This window comes from Mastigoproctus giganteus, chromosome 2, assembly GCF_048544385.1.
Source record: "Mastigoproctus giganteus isolate SK-2022 chromosome 2, ASM4854438v1, whole genome shotgun sequence".
NCBI classification, from domain to species: domain Eukaryota; kingdom Metazoa; phylum Arthropoda; class Arachnida; order Uropygi; family Thelyphonidae; genus Mastigoproctus; species Mastigoproctus giganteus.
Window position 1 is genome coordinate 100,812,320 of NC_143576.1, and position 23,792 is coordinate 100,836,111.

General features: G+C 36.9%; 1 protein-coding gene across 1 annotated transcript in view; it reads left to right on the forward strand.

Annotated features, from left to right (window-relative positions):
* The window catches only part of LOC150089465 (uncharacterized), a 1,372,165-nt gene that overhangs the window by 174,561 nt on the left and 1,173,812 nt on the right, over positions 1-23,792 (forward strand). The window contains exon 8 of the mRNA XM_090389992.1: positions 8,663-8,737. Within this exon, the coding sequence (XP_090246118.1) occupies positions 8,663-8,737 (75 nt within the window). The remainder of the gene's footprint in view (positions 1-8,662; positions 8,738-23,792) is intronic.

Here is a 23,792-nt window from a genome sequence, read left to right on the forward strand (position 1 = left end):
TACTGTATTTGGATTTTAGGAAAGCAGATTCTTATTATATGAATAATCACTGATGGTAATCAATACTGTTGCATATGGAAGACTACTGTACAAATTGGAGCAGTATGGCATTAGGGAAAAGTCTATAAAAGTATGGTTGAGTGGAAGAAGACAGAGTGATAATCAATGGACATTGCTCTTCATGCACTATTGTTATTATTGGAGTTCCCCTGGGTTCAGTGTTGGGACCATTGTTGTTTTCTCTATTTATCAGTGATATTGATGAAGGCATATCAAGCTTAATGTTTAAGTTTGCAGATAATACAAAGGATGGAAGGATGGTTAATGACAGTAATGACAGTACGTTACTGCAAGAGGATGTAGAAAAGTTGGGTGGATGTGCTGAGAAATGATAATTAAAGTCTAACATTGATAAATACAAAGTACTGCATATGGGTAGCAATAAACCCAGAGTAATGTACCAACTGTGTGGTACTACACTCATGTAGTGGAGAATGACAAAGATCTGGGGGAGGTAATTGTGCTGTCAGATACAAAGTTTTCACAGCAGTGCAGACCGGCTGCCAGAGCAGCTCATGTGGTATTGTCAGTGATATACAAGAATTTTGCTAGCAGGGATAATGAGGTGATTATCCCTTTGTGTATTCTGGCCACAACTAGAGCTGCTGGAATGAGTACAGAGAAGGGAAACAAGATTGGTGAGAGGAACAAAGGGGTGCTCTTACGAAGAAAGGCTAATGTTCTACAAATTTCAGCGTCTGGAGACTAGGCACCTGCGAGGTAATCTGATTGAGGTGTATAAGGCTTTGAATAGTTTGAGCAAGCTCAGTTTTGTGGCGTTTCTTCCTCTTGCTCAGATCACACACTTTGAGGGGGCATAAATTCGAATTGAGGAAAGACAGTTGCAGAATAGATGTGCAGAAATTTTCCTTTCGCCAGTGAGTGGCTGATTGCTGGAAAAACTTCCATCTGTTGTTGTGGAAGTTGATAGCTTAAATAAATTCAGGGAAGAACTAGACAAACTTTTGGAGCGAATGGGAAGTGTTTTTTATTTTTTTTCTGTTTGGCTGTATAAGCTTGCTTTCATGCATCATATGCCTATGCTAATGGTAACATGTGATTTCTAATATTTCTGACCAGGACCCAAGCCAGAAATTTCTTTTTTAGAGATGGGTTTGTTAAGGGAGGTTTCATTGTATTTTAATTTTATTTAATCATTTCTCTTTTAAAATTTTATCATTTAAATCCAGCAAGATATGTGCTGAAAAGGAAACAAGATCATCTCAGCAAGCTCTATGTACTTTCATACTTTAATTAAGTGATGCCAAAAAATAATTTCTTTTTATTTCAACACCATGTACTGTTAATGTGAGTAGTATGTAATTCTGTGTATATGTTTTCTTCACTTCCACAATTTTTAACGACTGAAAAATTATGATTGCTAATGGAGATAATAAGCCAATCAAAACAAACACGAGTTGCCCCCCCCCACAATGCAAAAAGAATATTGAATATTTAGTAATTAGAGTTTCCATTCCTCTTTGTCATGGTTACAAGAGGCCTGTTGTTTAATTATTATTCTTATTATTATCAGAAATCTTATTATCATAGCAGCAATTAACAACTGCATTAACCATTTCATACATTATGTGCAGAAACACAGCGTGCATATCATCTGGGGTGAACTTTTTTGAGGAATTTAGAAGATATGGGTTTGTAAAAATTTAAAAAATATATACATAAATGTCTTTAAATATAAATTTTTTTTCCCCATTTTGATTTATAGCTGAACATCAGAGTATGATTAATGTCAAAATCAATATTAAAAATTTTATAAAAAATCATTAAAACAAAGAATTTATATATTTTTTTCTCTTTTCAATGCAGTAATATCTTCTACAATTATGTATTTTGTATTATTTGATTCAATTTTCAATTCAATTTTCATCAAACAATTTCTGATAAGAAATTCAAGATGTTGATGTACCTTCTGTAAGAAAGATGTTGAAATTTCTTCAATTTTGGTTTGTGTAAGCCTACATCATTTTGAATCTTGTTGAAGGGGGTATGCCCTCCTACACCAATTTTGTAAACTATTGTAAATATAAAAATAGCTACTATTACTTGTGAACACAGTTGATAGATGGCAGCATCTCTGTAGAGTTACAGAAGAGTCTATGCATATACAGATGTAATTTTTTGATACTGTGTTAAAATGAAATCTTCAAAATGTATATTCATACTTCTTTGGTCCCTCACAGGAAAAAATGTATCTATATGCATACTTACAAAAGGGTTAAGAATGAATAATTATGCCACATTTTCAAACCTTCTGTGGCCATATTTTGAGGTCATTTACTCCTGCATTTTTCTTGTATTTGTGACACCTCATGACTCTAATTGCCTTGACCTTCAAACATCCAACTTTAAGGAAGTACGGAAATCCTCACTCTGTGAAACTCAATTAATTTATCATTCACAGTCATTTAGTCCTGCATTCTAGTCTTATTTAAAAGTAAATAGTTGAGAGTGCATTACAAGCAGCACAAGATAACCATAATTATGAAACCATCCTATGGACTGAAGATGTGGAAATATATTCTCAATTCACAAAGGGGTATCAAAGGGTGATATGAGTAATTACAGACTATTAGCTTGACTTCCAAGGAAAATAATGGAATCACTGGTTTAAGAGATAATGCAGGACCATTTGGACAGGAATTCAGTTACTCTGCAGTCAGAGCATGGACTCATAAGGGATGAGTATCACTCATAAGCTGAGTGATACTATGATACAGTAACAAAGGAAATGGAAGCAAAAAATAATTTTGACAGCACACACTTAAATGATGTTGAAATATGTATATCATGATCCATAGCAGTAGTATCATTGCTGTGGATAATATGTGATAGCATTAGCATTAGTAGAGGCAATATGATGCAAGAAAGCAAGCTTATGCTTGCTTGCTTTTTTTGGCTGATGCAAAAAAAAAAAAAAAAAAACCCATTCCCATTCACCCCTCCGTTCATTCCAAATACCTGTCCAGCTCAGCCTTAAATTTATTTAGGCTATCAACTTCCATCTAAAGCAGGGGTGGGCAACAGCCGGCCCACGATGATGTTGAATCCGGCCCCATCCGTTAATGCATAAATACAGAAAATCCATACCTGACTACACTCGCTACACTTGCCGTAAACTGTAAACGTTCAGCTTAATTCGGTTCAATCGGGAATCGTGGCCAGTGCAGCGTACAGAAGTAAGCAGTGCGCAGTTAACCAGGTGATTCTACGCAGTGTCAAAGAGTATTATTTCCTAATTATTATTGTAGCATCGATTGAACGAAGTTCCTTTGGGTTTGACTTCTTATTGAAAAAAATAATATTGGTGCAAGATATTTTATAAGCCAGTTTATGCCTTTTCTAATTATTACAATTTTTAATTTAATATAATTTATAGCCCATAAAATAAGCCAATTAAAAAAAAAAAAAATTGATGCCGAATGCCGCATTTTCAATGATAATTGGACATTCAAATATTTAATTGCAAATATAGACAATAAAGCTATTTGTTTGGTTTGTTTTAAATGGAAATAGTTTCTTTAAAAACGAAACTATTTCCGTTTTTAAAGAATATAATCTAAAAAGACATTTTTCAACAAAACATTTCGTAAAATATAAGCTATTTTCACTGGAACAAATGAAAATTGAAGCAGAAAATTTTTAAAATGTGGTTTGCATAAGCAACAAAATACTTTGAAAAATTTGTCAAATACGGATAGAGCTCTGACAAAAGCTAGTTACATTGTTGCACATAAGTTGCAAAACAATGGAAATCATTTTTTGATAGAGAATTTGTGAAGGAATGTTTGATAGATATTGCTGAATTATTATGCCCTGATAAAAAAACTGACATTTGAAAAAATTTCTCTGTCACGAAGAACTCTTGTGAGACGAATTGATAATATTTCAAGTAATTTATGTGATTAATTAAAATTAAAATTGGAAGATTGTACTTACCATTCACTGGCTTTAGATGAGTCATGTGACATTACCGATACGAGTCAACTTTTAATCTTTATTCGAGGTATAAATCATAGATTTCAAATTATGGAGGAATTACTTTCTGCATATCCTATGAAAGACACAATGACTGGCGAAGATTTTTTTATAGCTCTTCAAGAAGCTTTGCAAAAACATAATATAAAGTGGGACAAAATTGTCAACATCACAATCGATGGGTGTCCTAGTTTGACAGGAAAAAACATTGGATTATTAAAAAGAATAAGCGACGAAATAAAGCGTATTCCAGGAAAAGAAATAATTTTCTTACATTGTATAATTCATCAAGAAACCCTTTGCAAAAGAGTTCTAAAACTGAAGCATGTTATATCGGTTGTAACGAAAGTAGCTAATTTTATTCGTGGAAGAGCTTTAAACCACCGGCAATTCATAACATTTTTGAAAGAAATTGAATGTGATTTTACTGATATTCCTTACCATATGGACATAAGATGGCTTAGTCTTGCAAAAGTGTTAAAACGATTTCATGATTTGTTGGATGAAATTGTATACTTCTTAAATGCTAAGGACAAGCTGAATGAATTTTGTGAATTAAAAGATGAACAATGGCTGAACGACTTTTTATTCTCCGTTGATATGTTTTCGCATCAAAATGAATTAAATTTATTATTACAAGGGAAAGGATTATTTATTTTTGATATGTATACAAATGTCACAACGTTTACGAGAAAACTCAAGTTATTTTCACAAAAATTCCAAAATAAACAGTTAACTCACTTTCCAATCTTACAAAAAAGAGAAAAAAACTTGAAATGTGCTGATTTTAAGAAATATGAGGCTATAATAAATGACTTATTTAATGAATTTACAAGAAGATTTGATGATTTTCAGAAAATTTCTAAAGATTTATCTTTAGTAAGCCTACCATTGAATTTTAATGTCAATGATGCACCACCTTGTATCCAGTTGGAACTGATAAATTCACAATCAAATTTAATATTAAAGAATCAATTTGCTGAAAAAACAATAACGGACTTTTATGCCTCATTAATCCAGAAATGTTTAAAAATATTCTGGATAATGCACAGAAATATTTGGCATTCTTTGGATCGACATACCTATGCGAAACTACATTTTCTTTAATGAAAAATACAAAGAGCAAAATTAGCTCAAGAATAATGGATGAAAGTTTAGGAGCAGTTCTACGAATAGCCACTAGTGAATTGAATCCCAATTTTGATGAAATCATAAATCAGGAACATTCCAAATGTAATCCCTCACATTAAAGTTTTTGTTTTCTGCATTTACTTTGTTATCATAACAATAAAAATGTTTATTCCAAATTGTAGTTCTTATCTGTACCTATCTATAATTGACTTCTATTTAAATATTGTATTTACTTTTTTTTTAAATACATTAATAATTTGGTAATTCAAGTAATATAACATTTTTTAGGTTCTGATTTTTTTTGTTAAATCGTTCATTCTATTCTGGCCCGCGTCATAATACGAAAATTTCATTCAGCCCGCTGACAAAAAAATTGCCCACCCCTGATCTAAAGGCTAAAGGGAAACTTCCGCACATCTATCCTACCTCTGTCTTTCCTCAATTTGAATTTATGCCCTCTCAGGTGATTATTCTGAGCAAGAGGAAGAATCCCATCAGCATTGAACATGCTCAAACCATTCAAGGCTTTATTCACCTCAATCAGATCACCTCACAGGTGCCTAGTCTCCAGACACTGTAATTTGCAAAACTTAAGCCTTTCTTCGTAAGAGCAACCCTTAGTTCCATTCACTAATCTTGTTGCCCTTCTCTGTACTCGTTCCAGCAGTTCTACATCCTTCTTGAAATGAAGCCTCCAGACCTGTATGGCCTGCCTGTTGCCTTATACAAGGGGATAATCACCTCCTTATCCCTGCTAGAAAAATTCCTGTATATCATTGACAAGACACCATGAGCTACTCTTGCAGACTGTCTGCACTGCTCAGAAAACTTCATATCTGCCTGCACAATTACCCCCACATCCTTTTCGTTCTCTGTCACTGTCAGTGGTACCACAGAGTTGATATGTTACTCTGTGGTTACTGCTTCCCATATGTAGTACTTTACATTTGTCAATGTTAAACTTCATTTGCCACCTCTCAGCCATCTGCTCAACTTTTCTAGATCCTGTTGTAGCAGCGTACTGTCATTAGTGTTCTTAACAACCCTGCCAACCTTTGTATCGTCTGCAAACTTGGATATTAAGCTTGATATACCATCATCAATATCATTTATAAATACAGAAAACAACAATGGACCCAACACTGAACCCTGAGGGACTCTACTAATAACATTAGTCCACAATGAGCAGTGTCCATTGATTACCACTCTCTGTCTTCTCCCACTCAACCATCCCTTTATCCATAGCAGCAATTTACCTTCAAAGCCACACTGCTCCAATTTGTTCAGCAGTCTTCCATGTGCAACAGTATCAAAAGTCTTTCTAAGATCCAAATATATGATATTAAAGTTATTCCCTGCATTCAGTTCCTTTGTGACCACTTCATAGTATCCAATCAAATTGTTCAGGCAAGACTTTCCCTTAACAAAACCATGCTGTGTCCGATGATCCTGCAGTGCTTATTTAACCAGTGCCTCCATTAATTTTCCTGGAACAAAAGTCAAACTAAAGGTTTATAATTACTTGTGTCATCCTTTGATCCTCCTTTGTGAATCGGGGTCACATTTGCACATTTGCACATCTCCAGTCCATGGGTATCTCCCCTGAGTCCAAGGAAGCTCTCATAACTATGGCTAAGGGTTTGCTTACTTTCTCTGCTGCCTCCTTTAATATAACTAGATAGATCCCATCCACCCCAGGTGTATTTTTTATGTTTATCTTCAACAGTTTCTCCTCCACTTTCCTCTCAGTTATTACAAAATCATCTAGCTCACTGTCAGAGTTTAATTCACTGCTGGCATTCCCCTCCCTGAATAACTCCTCATATGTGAATGTAGATGCAAAATACCCATTTAGTTTGTTAGCCACCTGAGCAGGATCATCGACAATAGGATAATCCACTACTATGGATAATATCCATAGCAGTGATATTATTACTGCTATATAACATCAATTCTACATCACTTTATCTATAGCAGTGACATTATCTCTGTTACGGATAAGTAATGCTTGAAGGGAAAAAGACAAGAGAATTGTTATCAATGGGCACTGCTCTTCTTGAGTTTTATGTTATTAGTTCATGAAGAGTGGATCCGCTTGGGGTTCAGTACTGTGCTCCTTGTTCTTTTGTTTATTTGTTGATTAAGGCCTATCACGCTTATATCTAGGTTCTCAGATGATATGAAGGTTGATGGGGTGATTAACCACATTAATCAGAGTATGAGTGCAAAAGGTCTAGAAAAATTGGGCAGATGAGCTGTTGAGAAGTGGTATTGAAGTTTAACTTTGATAAATGCAAGGTATTGCATTATGGGTAGCAGTAATGCCAGATTAACTGGCCAACTGTGTGGTAGCACATTCATGATAATAGAAAATGAAAAAGACCTGGGGGTAATTCTGCAGTCAGATATGAAGTTCTCTGAACAGTGCAGACAGCTACCAGGCAGTTCATGGTTTTTGTCAGTGATATTTGCCAGCAGGAATAAGGAGATGATTACCCTGTCATATAAGGCAGATATGACTGGCCTATATGAATAAAGATATGACTAGCCAAGTCATATCTTTAGTACTTCATACAAGTCTGTACACCTCATTTTTTGGATGGATGTGATCTGTTGGAATGGGTGCAGAGAAGAGCAATGAAATTAATGAAGTGAACAGAAGGGTGCTCTTACCAAGAAAGGCTTTAATTCTACAAATTGTAGCATCTAGGGACTAGGCATCTGCCAGGAGATCTGATGAGATGTTTAAGATTTTGAATTGAAGCTCACTGCTGATGGTATCCTGCCTTTTGCTCAGATTACACATATGAAGGAACATAAATTCAAGTTTAGGAAGAATGGTTGCAGGAGACTTTTGGATATTCACCTTCAGTCAGTGGGTGTCCACTTGTTTCAACCAACTTCCATCTGGTGTTGCAGACAGGAATAAATTTAAGAAGGAACTAGACAAATTATTAGAGAAGATGGACAGGTGATATGTGAATTTTTTTTTTTTTTTTGGCTGATGCTGTATTAAGCTGGATTCTGTGTATCATTTGTTACTACTAATGCTAAATGCCCATGATGAGTCTTTGCAAAATAATAAAGCAATTTGGAGCCCCCATCCCCACATGATAGTTATGTAAGGTCAGAAAAATTTTCATGTGAGAAATACATAGAGAAAAAGTCTATTAAAAACAGTCCATCTTAGGGCAAATTTTTTATACAAATTTTTCCTCTCATTATACGATGGATATACTAGTTTCCCTATAAATATAAGAACATTTATAGCACAGAAACAACTTTGTTGAGTTTGGTGGTGGGACCTGTGAAAAAATTTTAAAGCTTAAAGTAATTCCTAGGTTGGTAAAGTTTAAAAATTGTTCAGTTATAGTATTGAAGTATAAACAGTTGCATTATTAATCTATTTAGAAGAGACTGTAAGTCATTAATTTCATTTTCATTAAGAATTTTTTTCATTTTTTTTAATATGCAGGGAGATCCTGGCAAAGATGGGTTTTCTGGTGCAGATGGTCCGCCAGGTCCTCCTGGTCATATATTTATGATTCCTGTAAGTATAACAGAATAATATCATTTATAAAGTTAATGTGGCTTTTCTGTACTTTTGGCTGTTTGTGTGAAAACTGCATTTGCCACAGTGATCAGTCACTACAGCAATGCCCTAATATTATCCTAGATCTCCCCCATCCTTCTACCCCCATTTTTGATTTAGTTTCCTTACTATTAACCATGGTTATAAATATTTTCAAAGCAAAATAAGAATTTGGGGTATTGTAGGCTAGGTTGTAATAGGAAGCCACTAACTGTGAAATATTGACTCTATTTGAAAACTTGAGTTTATTTCAATACTGTTTCATATTTGCTTTATTTATTCACCATGCACTCTCACAAAGGATTATCAGCAAAACTGATCCTAGCATCAAAACATTTAGTTGTGTCAGTGTGTCAGGTTTCATCTTTCTTGTTCTAACACTACTTTTATTTAGTTCTCATTTTATTAGTTGTTTTCAAATCTTTATATTGGGAACTATTGAAGCAGTTTCTAATGTTCATCATAATTTGTACATGTTGCTTACATTTAGTATTATTGTTATTATTGGCAGAATAATGCAAGGAAGATAGCTTTTATAACACTAGCCAAAAAAAAAAAAAAAGAATGGAATAAAAATAGATTAAAATTAAATGAAGTTACCAATGTCAACTTCTCTCACTTCATTTACCCATTTCTTTCAAGTATAAACATCTCATTAAATTGGATAAACTTCCAATTCCATGAGACTATATGGGAGTTTATACCAACAGCAAATCACTCTTTGGCTAAAGGAAAATTTAATCTAACAGTATGTAATAATAACTTGCCCTTAATGCCACATTGCTTCAATTCATACAACAATTGTGTATGTGCTACATTATCAAGCTTTACCGAGATGTAAGTAGATGATGTTAGTGTTATTCTTTGCATTCAATTCCTTTGTGACAACCTCATAGTATCTAATTGGATTTATGAAGCATGCTTTGATGGCCTTATGACTCCACTCTTATCAAGATGATCTTGCATTACTTCTTTATGTAATATTATGATTCTATTATTTCCTTGAGGCACAGAGGTTAAATTGACAGGTCTGTAGTTACCCACTTCACCTTAGGAAGTGGGTGAAGTAGTTACCCACTTCCCTTGTGAATAGGGAATACATTTGCACATCTTAAATCTACAGGTACTATCTGTGAATCTAAGGATGCTGTCATTATTATGGCCAAAGGTTTAGCTACCTTATTTGCAGCTTTTTTTAAAAATTTTATTGGTTAGATTCCTTCAGCCCCAGGTGCTTTGTTCATGTTTAGCAGCATTAGTTTCTCTACAACCTTCTTCTTCTTCTTCTTTTGATGCCGTCTCCTATTGGAGGTTGGCAATCACCACGCTGTACTTCTCTCTGTCTTGGGCAAGATGAAAAAGATCCTCAGCTGATCTTCCAGTCCAGTTGCAGATGTTTTTCAGTCAAGAAAGTTTCCTCCTCATTCCTCTCTTTCCTTCTGTTTTCCCCTCTATTATTACTTGAAGCAATTTATATTTCACTTTTCTAAGGATGTGTCCCAGGTGGGCAGTTTCCCTTCTCTTCACTTAGCTCAACAATTCACGGTTTCTTCCTGCTCTTTTCAAGACTTCAATGTTGATAATTCTGTCTATCCAAGCTATTTTTGGCATGCATCTGTAGATCCACATTTTGAAGGCCTCTATTTTGTTCATGCTTGATGTTTTCAGCGTCCAAATTTCAACTCCATGTAAAGTATGGACCACACATAGCATCTAATGAATTTCAGTCTGATTGACAGATCTAGAGCTTTGTGACACAGCATTGTTCTGTATTTTGTAAAGGCATTTCTCACAACCTCTATTCTTGCTTTTATATCTGCTTATGGATCTAGATCAGCATTTAGCCAACTACCAAAGTATTTAAAATGAGTCACTCTGTCTATTGGAGCTCCATTCAATAATAGCTGGACTTGGCTTACTGGAGAATTACTCACGGTCATGTATTTGTCTTGTTGACATTGATTCTTAAACCCATATCATTTCATTTGTTGTTAATACAGTCCAAAAGCAATTGAAGGTCATATATATTTTCTGCGAATATAGCAGTATCATCAGCGTATATGTTATTTATCAGTTGACCATTTATTTTAATTCCTTCTTTCATTTCCCACATTGGCTTTTGGAAAATAACTTCAGAATAGATGTTAAATAGCATGGGCAAGAGAATACAATACTGTATTGATCTCGTCAGTTTCACCCTCTTAAACACTTACAGTGGCTGTTTGATTCCAATAGATTTCTTTGATGAGTCTGATGTCCCATCCATCAAGATCTAGCTTTTTAAGTGCTTATATAAGCTTTACATGTTGTACCCGATCGAAAGCCTTTTCAAAGTCTATGAAGCAGATGAATACTGTCTTCTGGTGTTCTTTACATTTTTGTAACAACACATTTATACCTAGGAGAGCTTCTCTTGTGCCTAGTCCGCTTTGGAATACAAATTGGGTGTCAGAGATTACTGATTCACATTTTTTGTAAATCCTGTGTGGGATTATCCGTAGCAGCAGCTTCAACATGTGGCTCATCAGACTAATAAGATGAAAATCGTTGCATGAGGTGATGTTGTTCTTCTTTGGAAGAGGGATGAACAAGGACCTCAACCAATCGTTAGGTAGTGTTCCATTTAGATATATTTAATTGAACATTTTGGTTAGATCTTTCAGATTTTCTTCATCTAGAAGTTTCACTATTTCAATTGGGATTTGATCTGGGCCAACTGCCTTGCCAGACTTTGCCACTCCCAGAGCATATTTCAAGGTCTTCCTCCATAGGTATTTCAACATTTACATCCTGTCTGGAATCGTCAAAAGCATCCTGATGTAAGTTTCCCACATCTTCTTCTGTCATCACCTCTTAAAACTAATTGATTCTGAGCATTCTTTGTTGTATATGGCATCCTTCTCTTTGTATTTCCTGTTAATTATTTTAGCTTCTCATGTAAATGGAAATTATCATGCCTTCATTCTGATTCTGTGATCTCTGTTGATTTTTCTAGCATCCACTCTTCTTTTGCTTCCGTAATTTTTCTCTTTATCAGCAACCTTACCTTTTGTTATTATAAAATCATTTAACTCAAGTCAGTATTTTTTAGACTTCTGCTGATCATCTCTAAAAACTTCTTCATGTGTGAATGTAGATGCAAAATATTTATTCAGTTTATCAGTAATCTGATAATAATCTGTAAAGGATCATGAATAACCATACCATTCATATCCAGTGGACCAATGTGATTTATCACTTTCCTTCTGGTATTAATATACACAAAGATTCCTTGAAACTTTTCTTTTCACTCTTAATCACAGGCTTTTTTAATCTGCCTATCCTTCAGTCTTACCTTTATCTTAATTGTAGGCTTATTGCCAGCATTGCCTTAGTCTGCCTTTGGTCAGACCAAACTCAGTCTATATATAATTGGGTCAGGCTACTGGGAAAATTGGTCCATTTTTTGGAAACACATGACTAGCATGAGTCATAGCTTAAAGGAAAAGTATACGAGGATAAAGTATGAAATGACTGCCACATTATGGCCAAAGGAAAAAACTGACTACTGTGGGTGTTAGAATACCAGACAATATAAGATAGTGGATGGACCAAACTCAAACCTGAAAAAAGGAAAGAAAGAAAAACTTAAAATTGTGAACATTAACCTAACTGGCCAGAGGCACATAAATTGGTATAAGTTGAATTAAATTGATAAATGTGATTGACAAATTAATACTACTGTCTAACACAAACAATCACCCAGGAATGGAAACTTAAAATTGTTGTTTTCTCGGAAGTGAAGAAGAGATTTAGAAAGGATGATATTGACGAAGAATGAAACTTTTTGAGATTAAATAACAGATAATGGAATGCTAAAATGTCAACCGTTGAACAAAATATTATTGTATTTTAATAGATAGTGTCATTTCTCTCTCTATCTCTCATCCCTGGCCCTGGGTGCCAAGTGTTTCATGGCCAAGCGATTCTAGTACATTTCTGAAAGTGTTTTCTCTGAAGAGCATATCAGCAAACAGATTCTATTTTTTGCAAAATTTGTATATGATTTGTATATCAGAGAAGCTCTTTTGCACTACAAGAAGTAGGCAGAGGCCCAGAAAGGAAAGCCACCTTTCTGTTTCTTTTTCTAGAAGTACTAATTAACTAGCTCAGCCACTTGGTTACCTTGTGGCACTGCTCCTGCCTCCCCATGGTGGGGCCGGAAACCTGGATGGTAAAGCAAACCTCCAGGGCCAAAAAAAGCAAAACATAGATTACAACAATTTTCCCCTGATTCAGACAGCAAATTCAGTCTACCAACCTGATGATGATGTAACCAACTGAAAGAGAGTGAAGACAGATACTTCCCGAGTAGAACATCCAAGTTTCCTGATCCTGCATTCCTTAATGAACCAGACCATAGGCAATCTATCACCATTTCTCATACAGAAATGTCTGAAAAATATAGCAGATTTCCTGAGAATGGTGCGACATCTTAAAACTGGCAACCCACTGGTTCAGACCACCAGCTCCAAACGTTCTGAGTCCCTGCTCAAACTTGCTACATTTGGTGGATTTCCAATTAAGGTGGCATCACATGCTACACTCAATAGCTCCAAAGGTGTCATCTCAGAATGGGACCTATTGAATGTCTCATAGGAGGAAATTTTCAATGAATTGTAAGGATCAGAAGGTCACACAAGTGAAGAGAATTATGCTGAAGAAAGATGGTAAAACTTATTCCAACTTTCAGCATCATACTGACATTTAGTTCACAGAACCTACCTTCACCAGCGAAAGCTGGGTATTTGAACTGCCGCATTCGCCTGTATATTCCAAGCCCAATAAGATGTTATGTGTCAGAAATTTGGACACTCTCAAACGGTCTGTTGAGGTGATATGCAGGTGATCCACAGTTAGGCATGCTCTCTAACTGTAGATCGAAAGAGCATGTCCAAGCTGATTGTAAATTGCAGTCCTCATTTTGCCCCAATTCTAATGGCAGTCACCCAGCCTTCTCTAAAACATGTGATCAGTGGAAATATGAAAAAAAAAAAAAAAAAAATCCGGAAATATAAGATAAAAAAGAAAGTCTAATATTTTCAGAAGCAAGAAAACAGTTACAACAACAGATGCTAAGACATACATATGCCGATGCTGCTCAAAGATTTCATTCTGTACCAGTTCAGACTGATACATCAATTCCACCAAGCATCTCTATTTCTGAATGGGCTTGATCTTTACTCTCTTCTGTACCTTAATCCTCAAAGCAGCAGACTTTAAATAGATCTAGTAACACACCAGTCTTGATACCACCTGTTGTTCATACAACTCCCATAAGACCTGTTCAAACAGATAAGTTAGCAAACTATCTAATCCTGTTAGCAAACAGCATACTGACTCTTTCCTTTTGGATACAAATGAAACTTCCAGTCAAGAAGAAACCGAAACCGTCCTGGAGATCTATCTAGATGAAATAGATCCAAGAACTGTTTTTCCAAAGAGAGATAAAATGAAAATTGACTGCTTGGAACAGGCTTCCAAAAAGCAGACAGACAGACACAGCTTCTCTATTTAGGAGGGAGTATACGATGAGAGCCTTGTCGATAGGAGGAAGTATATGATGGGAGCCTTGTCGATCAATTCGGCCCTGGAAATATTGTGCAAGGCTCAGGGGATAGAATTTGTTTCAGCCTGGTCTGTACTTGTTAACAGGAGAGTCTGCTTCTACAGGGATCAGATACACTTAAATAGAAAGGGTGCAAGAATATTTGCTGATGCTGTCGAGGTAGTGTTAAGTGGGTCGGAAAACTGCTAGCTTGGGGGGGATACAAGGACTAATAGGTTAACAGTAGCCACTGGCAGAGGTGAAAGTGATTCGTGCACTGTTTTTTTGGAATGAGCAGCAACCTGGAAAACAAGATGCAGGATATTTCAGAGACTGCTGGGAGTCATTGCGGTACAAGTAAACACATGGGTTCTGTTAAGGTAGCTAAGAATAGGAACAGGTGCATGTATACTTGCGTGTACACCAATGCTAGGAGTTTGGTAAATAAATTTGAGGTATTGCTCAAAACATCAAAGGCAGATATTGTTGGGATATCAGAGATATAAGGAATGCAGAACTGGAATTTGGGGAGTACAATGTGTACAGAAAGGATAGACAGGATAGGAAGGGAGGAGGGGTTATGTTATTAGTTAAGAAACACATAAAATCCAAGGAAGTGAAGCCAGTCGACATCGTTGGAAAGTGCAGTGTCGAGTCAGTTTGGTGTGACATAAGCATTGGGAGATCAAAATTGAGAGTAGGAGTGTGCTATAGGCCTAATGACTCTGATGAGTATAATAAGAAACTGTACAGGAAAATAGAATGGGACGGTAAATCAGAGAGTCTTATAATGGGGGATTTTAATTTCCCAGATATTGAATGGAATTTGTGGGTTGGTCACTCATCTACTAGCAAGGCTTTTGGAGATTTATTGGATGATTGTTTTCTACATCAGCATGTTCAGGAGGCAACTAGAGGGAGTAATACTCTTGATTTGATTATCAGTAGTGATTCTTCATGCATTAAGAATCTGCAGATAAAGGAACCACTAGGTGGCAGTGACCACAGTGTGCTGAAATGGGATTTACTCAAAGAGGTAACTACCATCAGGGGTAAAGGGAAGGGTTTTTGCTTTCGTAAAGGCGACTACGATGGTCTGAAACGGTATTTAAATTCTATACAGTGGGACCAACTGATGATGTTACCAACAGCAAATTCAAAATGGGAAGCATTCAAAGAATTTATCTTGGAAGCTACTAGGCTTTACATACCAACTAAGAAAGATTGTTCAAGGTTTAGGCCTAAATGGATGTCAGATGAACTAATGAGACATATGGCAGAGAAGAAAATGCATGGGATTCATATAAATTAATGGGTGACATGGAAGCCTATGATAGATATAAGCTGGTCTGTAACCAAGTCACAAAGGAGATTAGGCAGGCAAAGGCAGATTATGAGAAATCCTTGGCAAAGGATGCAAAGAAAAACAGAAAAGAGTTCTTTACTCTTTTCTAGAAGGAATACTCTAGAAGGTATACTCTAGAAGGAAATGGATGAACCAGATTGGTCCACTGGATATTGATGTTTCAACAGTTGAGGATCCTGTTCAGGTGGCTAACAAACTAAATGAATATTTTGCATCAGGAATGGGAATGCCAGAGGAGTTAGCATTAGCATTAGTAGAGGCATTTGATGCAAGAAAGCAAGCTTATGCAGTATCAGCCAGTTTATTAGTTCATGAGGAGTTATTCAGGAAATGGAATGCCAGAGGTGAAGTAAACCCTGGCAGTGAGCTAGATGATTTTGTAATAACTGAGAGGAAAGTGGAAGAGAAATTGTTGAAGATAAACATAAAAAAGGCACCTGGGGTGAATGGGATCTATCCAATTATATTAAAGGAGGCCGCAAAGAAAGTAAGCGAACCCTTAGCCATAATTATGTGAGCTTCTTTGGACTCAGGGGAGGTACCCATAGACTGGAGATGTGCTAATGTGACCCCAATTCACAAAGGAGGATCAAAGGCTGACACAAGTAATTATAGACCTGTGAGTTTCACTTCTGATCCAGGAAAATTAATGGAGGCACTGGTTGAAGAAGCATTGCAGGATCATCTAGACAAGACTTCAGTTATAGCTCAGACACAGCATGGTTTTGTTAAGGGAAAGTCTTGCCTGACCAATTTTATTGGATACTATGATGCAGTGACCAAAGAACTGGATGCAGGGAATAACTTTGATATTAGTATTAGTATTAGTAATGGCTGCATGGTGAAAGAAAGCCTATGGCTTATGCTGCACCAGTCAAAAAAAAAAAAAAAAAAAAAAAAACCGAATAAAAGAATGAAAAAAAAAAAAAAAAAAAATAATAATAAAAGAAAAGGAAATTAAACCTATCATCCTATGCGCTCCCTCACCCGAAGGTACTATGCAGATAACCTTTGAATTTCCCCAAACTGTCAGCCTCTACCACCCATGCAGGCAACTTATTCCAGTAATTTATAACTCACTGGCTAAAATAAAACTTCCTGCAGGCCAATCTAAACATTTCCCCCCATAACTTGAATTTATGTCCCTTAGTTCTAGCATCATTTATAATCTTGAAAATTTTGTCCTCATTCATTTTACTGATGCCTCTCAGAGCCTTAATCACCTGAATCAAATCTCCTCTAAGGTATCTAGTTTCCAAACTCTGCAACCCACATATTCGAAGTCTTCCTTCATAAGGACGCCCTTTTGCTGATCTCCCTAGGCGAGTTACCCGTCTTTGCACCCATTCAAGAAGCTCGATGTCTTTCTTTAGGTGCGGTCTCCATACTTGAACACAGTATTCCAAGTGTGGTCTAACAAAAGCCTTATATAATAGGATTATCACGTCCCTATCTCTACTTGCAAAAGTTCGATAGATCATCGATAGGACACCATGGGCCTTCCTTGCAACCTGTTTACAATGCTCAGCGAATTTCATGTCGAATTTCAAGTCCCTTTCCTCCAGTACTGGGTTTAGTTGAACTCCACCAAGTGAATAAGTTATTTTGGGATTACTGTTTCTCACGTGTAATGCCTTACACTTTGTTGGATTAAAGCATAGCTGCCATTTTTCTGACCATTCCTGAAGCCTATCTAGGTCTCTCTCTGAAGAAGCTCAGCTTGGCAGTGATCATTAACTACTCTACCAATTTTAACATCATCTGCAAATTTAGACATCACGCCCTCTATCCCTTCATCGATATCGTTTATGAAAATTAAAAACGACAGTGGTCCTAATATTGATCCTTGGGGAACCCCACTTCTTACATCAACCCAATCTGAGGAATGGCCATTTATCACAACCCTCTGCCTCCTGCCCTGAAGCTATCCTGCTATCCATCTAAGGATTTTCTCAGTGAATCCAACCTGTTCTAGCTTATAAAGCAACCGCTCATGTGGGACTGAGTCAAAAGCTTTGCTGAAATCTAAATAAACAATGTCGAAATTATTGCCTAAATCCAGCTTGTGAGTGACCCTTTCAAGATAGCGAACCAGATTTGTTAAACATGATTTTCCCTTTACAAAACCATGCTGAGTATCCTTGAAAATTTCAATTCGATCCAAATGAACCTGAATTCCACCCTTGATCATTGCCTCCATGATAGTGAAGTCAGACTGACAGGTCGATAATTTCCCACTTCACTCTTAGAGCCACCCTTATGTATGGGAGATACATTGGCACTTTTCCAATCCAAGGGAATCTTCCCAGAGTCTAGTGATGCTCGCATAATTAGCCTCAATGGTTCAATGCACTCACTTGCCATCTCCCTTAAGATTATAGGGTATATTCCATCAACTCCAGGAGTCCTACTGGCCTGTAAGCTCGAAAGTTTTTTCATTAAATAATCTTGCGAAATTTCAATATCATTACTTACATATTTTTCAACTTCACTCCCACAATTTTCCATTGCCATAAAAGGTTTTTCATTTGAAAATATTGTTGAAAGATAACTATTGAGTTCATCTGCAACGGCAGCTGGTGTATTTAATACTATCCCCTTTCCCTTACGTAAAGGTCCGATCTGGTTTGTCGTGCTCTTCTTGGCATTTATATATGTGAAGAATTCCTTATCCCCCCCTCTTTGCTCTGTTTGCTAGTGATTTCTCATAAACTGCCTTTGCCTGTCGAACCTTTTCTGTGGCTCTATTACAGATCATCTTGTAGCTGTTATAGGCTTCAGTATTTTTTATTGCTTTGTAACCTTTCCATGCCATCTTTTTCTGTTCAAGTAATGTGGCAACTTCACTATTCATCCAACTTGGAACCCTCCTCGTGGAGTATTTTTTTAATGGTAAATACGCATTCAAGACATTTGTGATTAATGTTTTAAAAGCATACCACAGTTCAAGTGTATTCATTCTCTGCGCGATATCTACCCAGTTAATAGAGGCCATGTAGTACCTTAAGGCATCGTAATTTCCTTTTCTGAAATTAAAACCCATTCCTTTGCCTTTTACTGCTGCTACCTCTCTCATCATCATCCACCGTAGAACTCTGTGATCGCTTCCTGCTACTGGTTCCTCTACTGTCAGCCCTGTTATGTCATCTGATTCATGGGTAATGATGAGGTCTAGGATATTCTTTTCTCTAGTACTTTCCCTGACATGTTGATATAAATAACAGTCATCTAGTTGATTTAAAAATTTTGTTCCCCATGTCGAGTTTCCTTCCCATTTACTCCAATCAATTAGAGGCAAATTGAAATCACCCATAATAAGACATTGACGCTTACTCGCCCATTCCATTTGCATGTAGAGGCTTTCGTCATAATCTTCACAATCACATGGTCTGTAGATTACTCCTACTCGCATTATACCTTTGTTTCCAATTATCTCACACCATACTGATTCTATACTAGTATGTGAAACGTCTGAATCCGGCAAAGCTATCGTCGCACTCAGGCCGCCGCTTCTGATAAGAAGATTACCCCACCACCCCTTCTATCTACCCTATCCTTCCTAAATACATTATACTAGCCGTACTGAAACTCATCATCTCCAATTTCCGGGTGGCACCACGTCTCCATAAGCCCTGTTACATCTGCGTAACTTGTTTTAACCAGCCGTTCAAATTCGCTCATTTTATTGACGACACTTCTAACATTATTATATAAACAATTAAGACTTACTGTTCTTGTATATTTAACAACCCTAACACAACCATTGAAATTTTTTAGGCTCGCTTCCCTGGAATTAGCTACCCGCTCACTTGAAACGTTTCTGCCCCCAGAACATCTAGATAATATGTCCAGTTGGGGTAACGGATAAGAACTCTTGACGTATGTGCAAGAGTTACTTTGACCAATATTATCAGATAAACGCATGTCAGTATTACCCACATCCCCTTCCCTAACTAGCAGTTTCCCTGAACCTTTAAGGTATCCTCAATAATACTGGCAAAAACTTTTGCACCACCTTTGTTTAAGTGTATCCCATCTCTACAAAACAAATTCCTTCTACCTACAAGTGTGGGCCATGCTGATAGAAATTTCCCCCCTAAAGCCTTACGGAGTCCTTCAAGTCTTGAGTTAATCCACAAGGCTTTTAACATATAAGGCCTAGCTCGCGGCATTTCCTCAGAATGGTCCTGTATTTTTCCAACAAATCGTCAGATTGTGTACGTTTAATGTCATTAGTCCCCACATGAATAATAATATTCTCTTTACCCCCCTTAAAATCTGACAATCTGTTGGTGACATCATTAATAGTTGCTCTCGGCAGACATACCCTGGTTCTACTCCACCTATCCATATTACAAAAAATATTCCCAGTTTCCCTGACAATGGAGTCTCCTAATAAAACAATGTCCTTTTTAACCAGAGTAGTTTGCACTTGGTTTTTCTGTTTTGAGGCCCGAATCAGGTGTGCATCACTTGGTAGATTGCTGGAGTCTCGAGTCCCTGACGAGTTCCCAGATGCATTATTCTCGAGGGCAAGCACCCATTTTTTCAGGGACTCAAATTGTTCCATCTGTGCACCAAATTGTAATTTAAGATCGGTGCACTCCTTACATTGATCAGAAAGAAAAGAATTCCCAGGTGAGCTATGATTAGTCACCAGGTTGACCTTGGAAAACATTCCACAGGTTCGGCAACGGATTAAATCATGACTCACCCATAAATCGCCATCGGCTATTTCCGTGTGAGTCACGATACCCTGTGATGTGTTTAAGGCAGCTCTCGTAACTACCATTATAAAATTAGCTAAATATCAATGAAAATTAACTTTAAAAAATTATATCTATAATATTATTAAAATCAAACTGTTACAGGAAAACCTATAACAAAATAATCCGACAATATCTAAATAAATCAAATATTTAAAAGCACCAATCAACAGTAATCCAATCCACTTAACTGAGGAGCCCTGACAAAGCGTGTTCGCTCATGTCAAATGTCAACACTCGAATCCATTTGGATCTCGAATTTGGATCTTTCTAAGATCCAAATATATAATATTTGGATCTTAGAAAGGCTTTTGATACTGTTGCACATGGAAGACTGCTGCACAAATTGGAGCAGTGTGGCATTGGAGGCATATTGCTGCTATGGATAAAGGGATAGTTGAGGGGGAGAAGACAGAGAGTGGTAATCAATGGACATTGCTCATCGTGAACTAATGTTATTAGTGGAGTCCCTCAGGGTTCAGTGTTTGGTCCATTGTTGTTTTCTGTATTTACAAATGATATCGATGATGGTGTATCAAGCTTAATGTCCAAGTTTGCAGACGATACAAAGTTGGCAGGGTTGTTAAGGGCACTACTGACTCTATGCTGCTGCAACAGGATCTGGAAAGGTTGAGCAGATGGGCTGAGAGGTGGCAAATGAAGTTTAACATTGACAAATGTAAAGTACTACAAATGGGAAACAGTAACCCCAGAGCAACGTATCAACTCTGTGGTACCACACTGACAGTGGTAGAGAATGAAAGGGACCTGGGGGTGGTTGTGCAGGCAGATATGAAGTTTTCTGAGCAGTGCAGACAGGCTGCAAGAGTAGCTCATGGTGTCTTGTCAATGATATACAGGAATTTTTCTAGCAGGGATAAGGAGGTGATTATTCCCTTGTATAAGGCAATGGTGAGGCCACACCTTTAGTACTGTATACAGGTCTGGAGGCCTCATTTCAAGAAGGATGTAGAGCTGCTGGAACAAGTACAGAGAAGGGCAACAAGATTAGTGAATGGAACAAAGTGTTGGTCTTATGAAGAAAGGCTTAAGTTTTGCAAAATACAGTGTCTGTCGACTAGGCACCGGCGAGGTGGTCTGATAGAGGTGTACAAAGCATTGAATGGTTTGAGCATGCTCAATGCTGATGGGATTCTTCCTCTTGCTTAGAATAATCACCTGAGAGGGCATAAATTCAAATTGAGGAAAGTCAGATGTAGGATAGATATGTTTAAGTGTGCCTTTAGCCAGCGGGTAGTTGGTTGGTGGAAGAGACTTCCATCCCTAGTTGTGGAAGTTGATAGCTAAATAAATTTAAGGCTCAGCTGGACAGGTATTTCGAAAACAAATGGGGGGATGAAATGGGAGTGTTTTTTTTTTTTTTTTTTTTTTTTGCAGAGGCTTTTGCAGCAATATTGACGACATCCACAAGATAATTTTGCATCATAATCCATTTGGAATCTGCTTACAGAAGACATATTTAATACCTCAGGTGTCTTCCTCGATAAAAAATTATACTCTCTTTTGGCAAGACAGACTCGTAAAAAATAATGCTCATGGATAGTTAAAGTTTCGTTTGGAGAACTACTGTGACAGGCACAATTTGGCCTTAGTTGCCCGTGTGCCAATAAGCTTCCATTAAAACCAACCAACCACAGAGAGGAAGCCGTACTCATAGATTCATGAGTCACTTGCAAACGCATGCCTTTACAAACTACTATTGAAGCTGTTACCACACAAATTGTGATTGGCATTACTTTGACACTTGTTTTTATCTACCTGCCTCCCAGTCATCCTTGTGCCCTTCATGAACTTGAAGATCTTATTTTACAGTTGCCAACCCCTTTCTGTTTATTTGGTGACTTCAGTGGACACTATCCATTGTGGGGTTCTCCCAATGCAGATGGATGAGGACAACTCATTGAAATACTTATCAACAGATACAATCTAACCATATTAAGTACTTCACCAACTTACATCCATCTCCCAATAGGAACAGCCTCTGCAATAGATCTATATGCTCTTCAATCCTCCTTCCTAGTATTGAGTGGACAGCTCTGCATGATCCACTCAGTAATGACCACTACCCGTTAATCTGTAAAATTCAAACATAACATTCCATAACTTCTGAAAACTACATAAAATGGAACTTTTCCAAGGCAGATTGGGCGAAGTACACTTATGTATCCTTCGACAATCAGATCATCTAATCTCATCCAATTGACACAGTTGCCAGCCATATTACAAAAGAGATTCTAGCAGCTGCATCTACTGTCATCCCACAATGTTCGTAGAACCATAAATTATTGGTGGAATGAGGAATGTAAGGATGTCAAAAGAGAAAAAAAAACTGTGCATTCTATCTATTTTGCAAACATCCTACCACCAATCTTATAAACTACAAGAAACTTAGAGCCAAGGCCCGCAACATTAGGAAGAAAGCGAAAAGAGATTATTCTTTGGTTCGATTCACAACTGCAATTAATAAAAACTGACGTAAGAATAATATGGAGAAAAATAAAGCAATTAAATGGGCAGAATGGGCAGAAACTGTCTGCTCCTGCAGAGATTGCCAATGCCCTAGGGACTCTATTTCACAGATGTCTCACTTGACTGTATATCATCCATCATTTCAAAAGATTGAAGAAAAATCTCAACTGAATTTCAGAACCACATCCTCTTTACCCTATAATCAATCACTTATATGTTTGAACTACAAGAGGTTATATCCACCACAAAGAACAGTGCTTCTGGCCCGATGGAATATATTACATAATGCTATAACCTAGATAATAAATTGTTGCTGATCTTCTACAATCACATCTTCATTGAACATTCATTCCCCACTTTCTGGCATCACTCTTATGTACTTGCAATATCAAAACCAGGGAAACCTCACTCTATTCCTCATAACTATAGACCCATGATTGATTTGATTTTTTTTGATTTGGTAGTTGTTGGTGCATCGGCTTCTGTGGCCATATTGCACCTCCCAAGGTTTTTGCAGTACTTTGATCCAAGCCCGAGGCGGGAATCGAACCCGCGACCTTTGGGTTGCCGGGCAGGTACTTTACCCACTCGGCTAGCCCGGTCAGCTACTATAGACCCATTTCTCTACCAGCTGCTTAAGTAAAATCCTAGAAAAAATGATATAGCTTTTTTTTTTTTTTTTTTTTTTTTTTTTAGCATTAGTAGAGGCATTTGATGCAAGAAAGCAAGCTTATGCAGCATCAGCCAAAAAAAAAAATAAATAAATAAAATAAAAAAATAAAAAATAAAAAATAAATAAAAAAA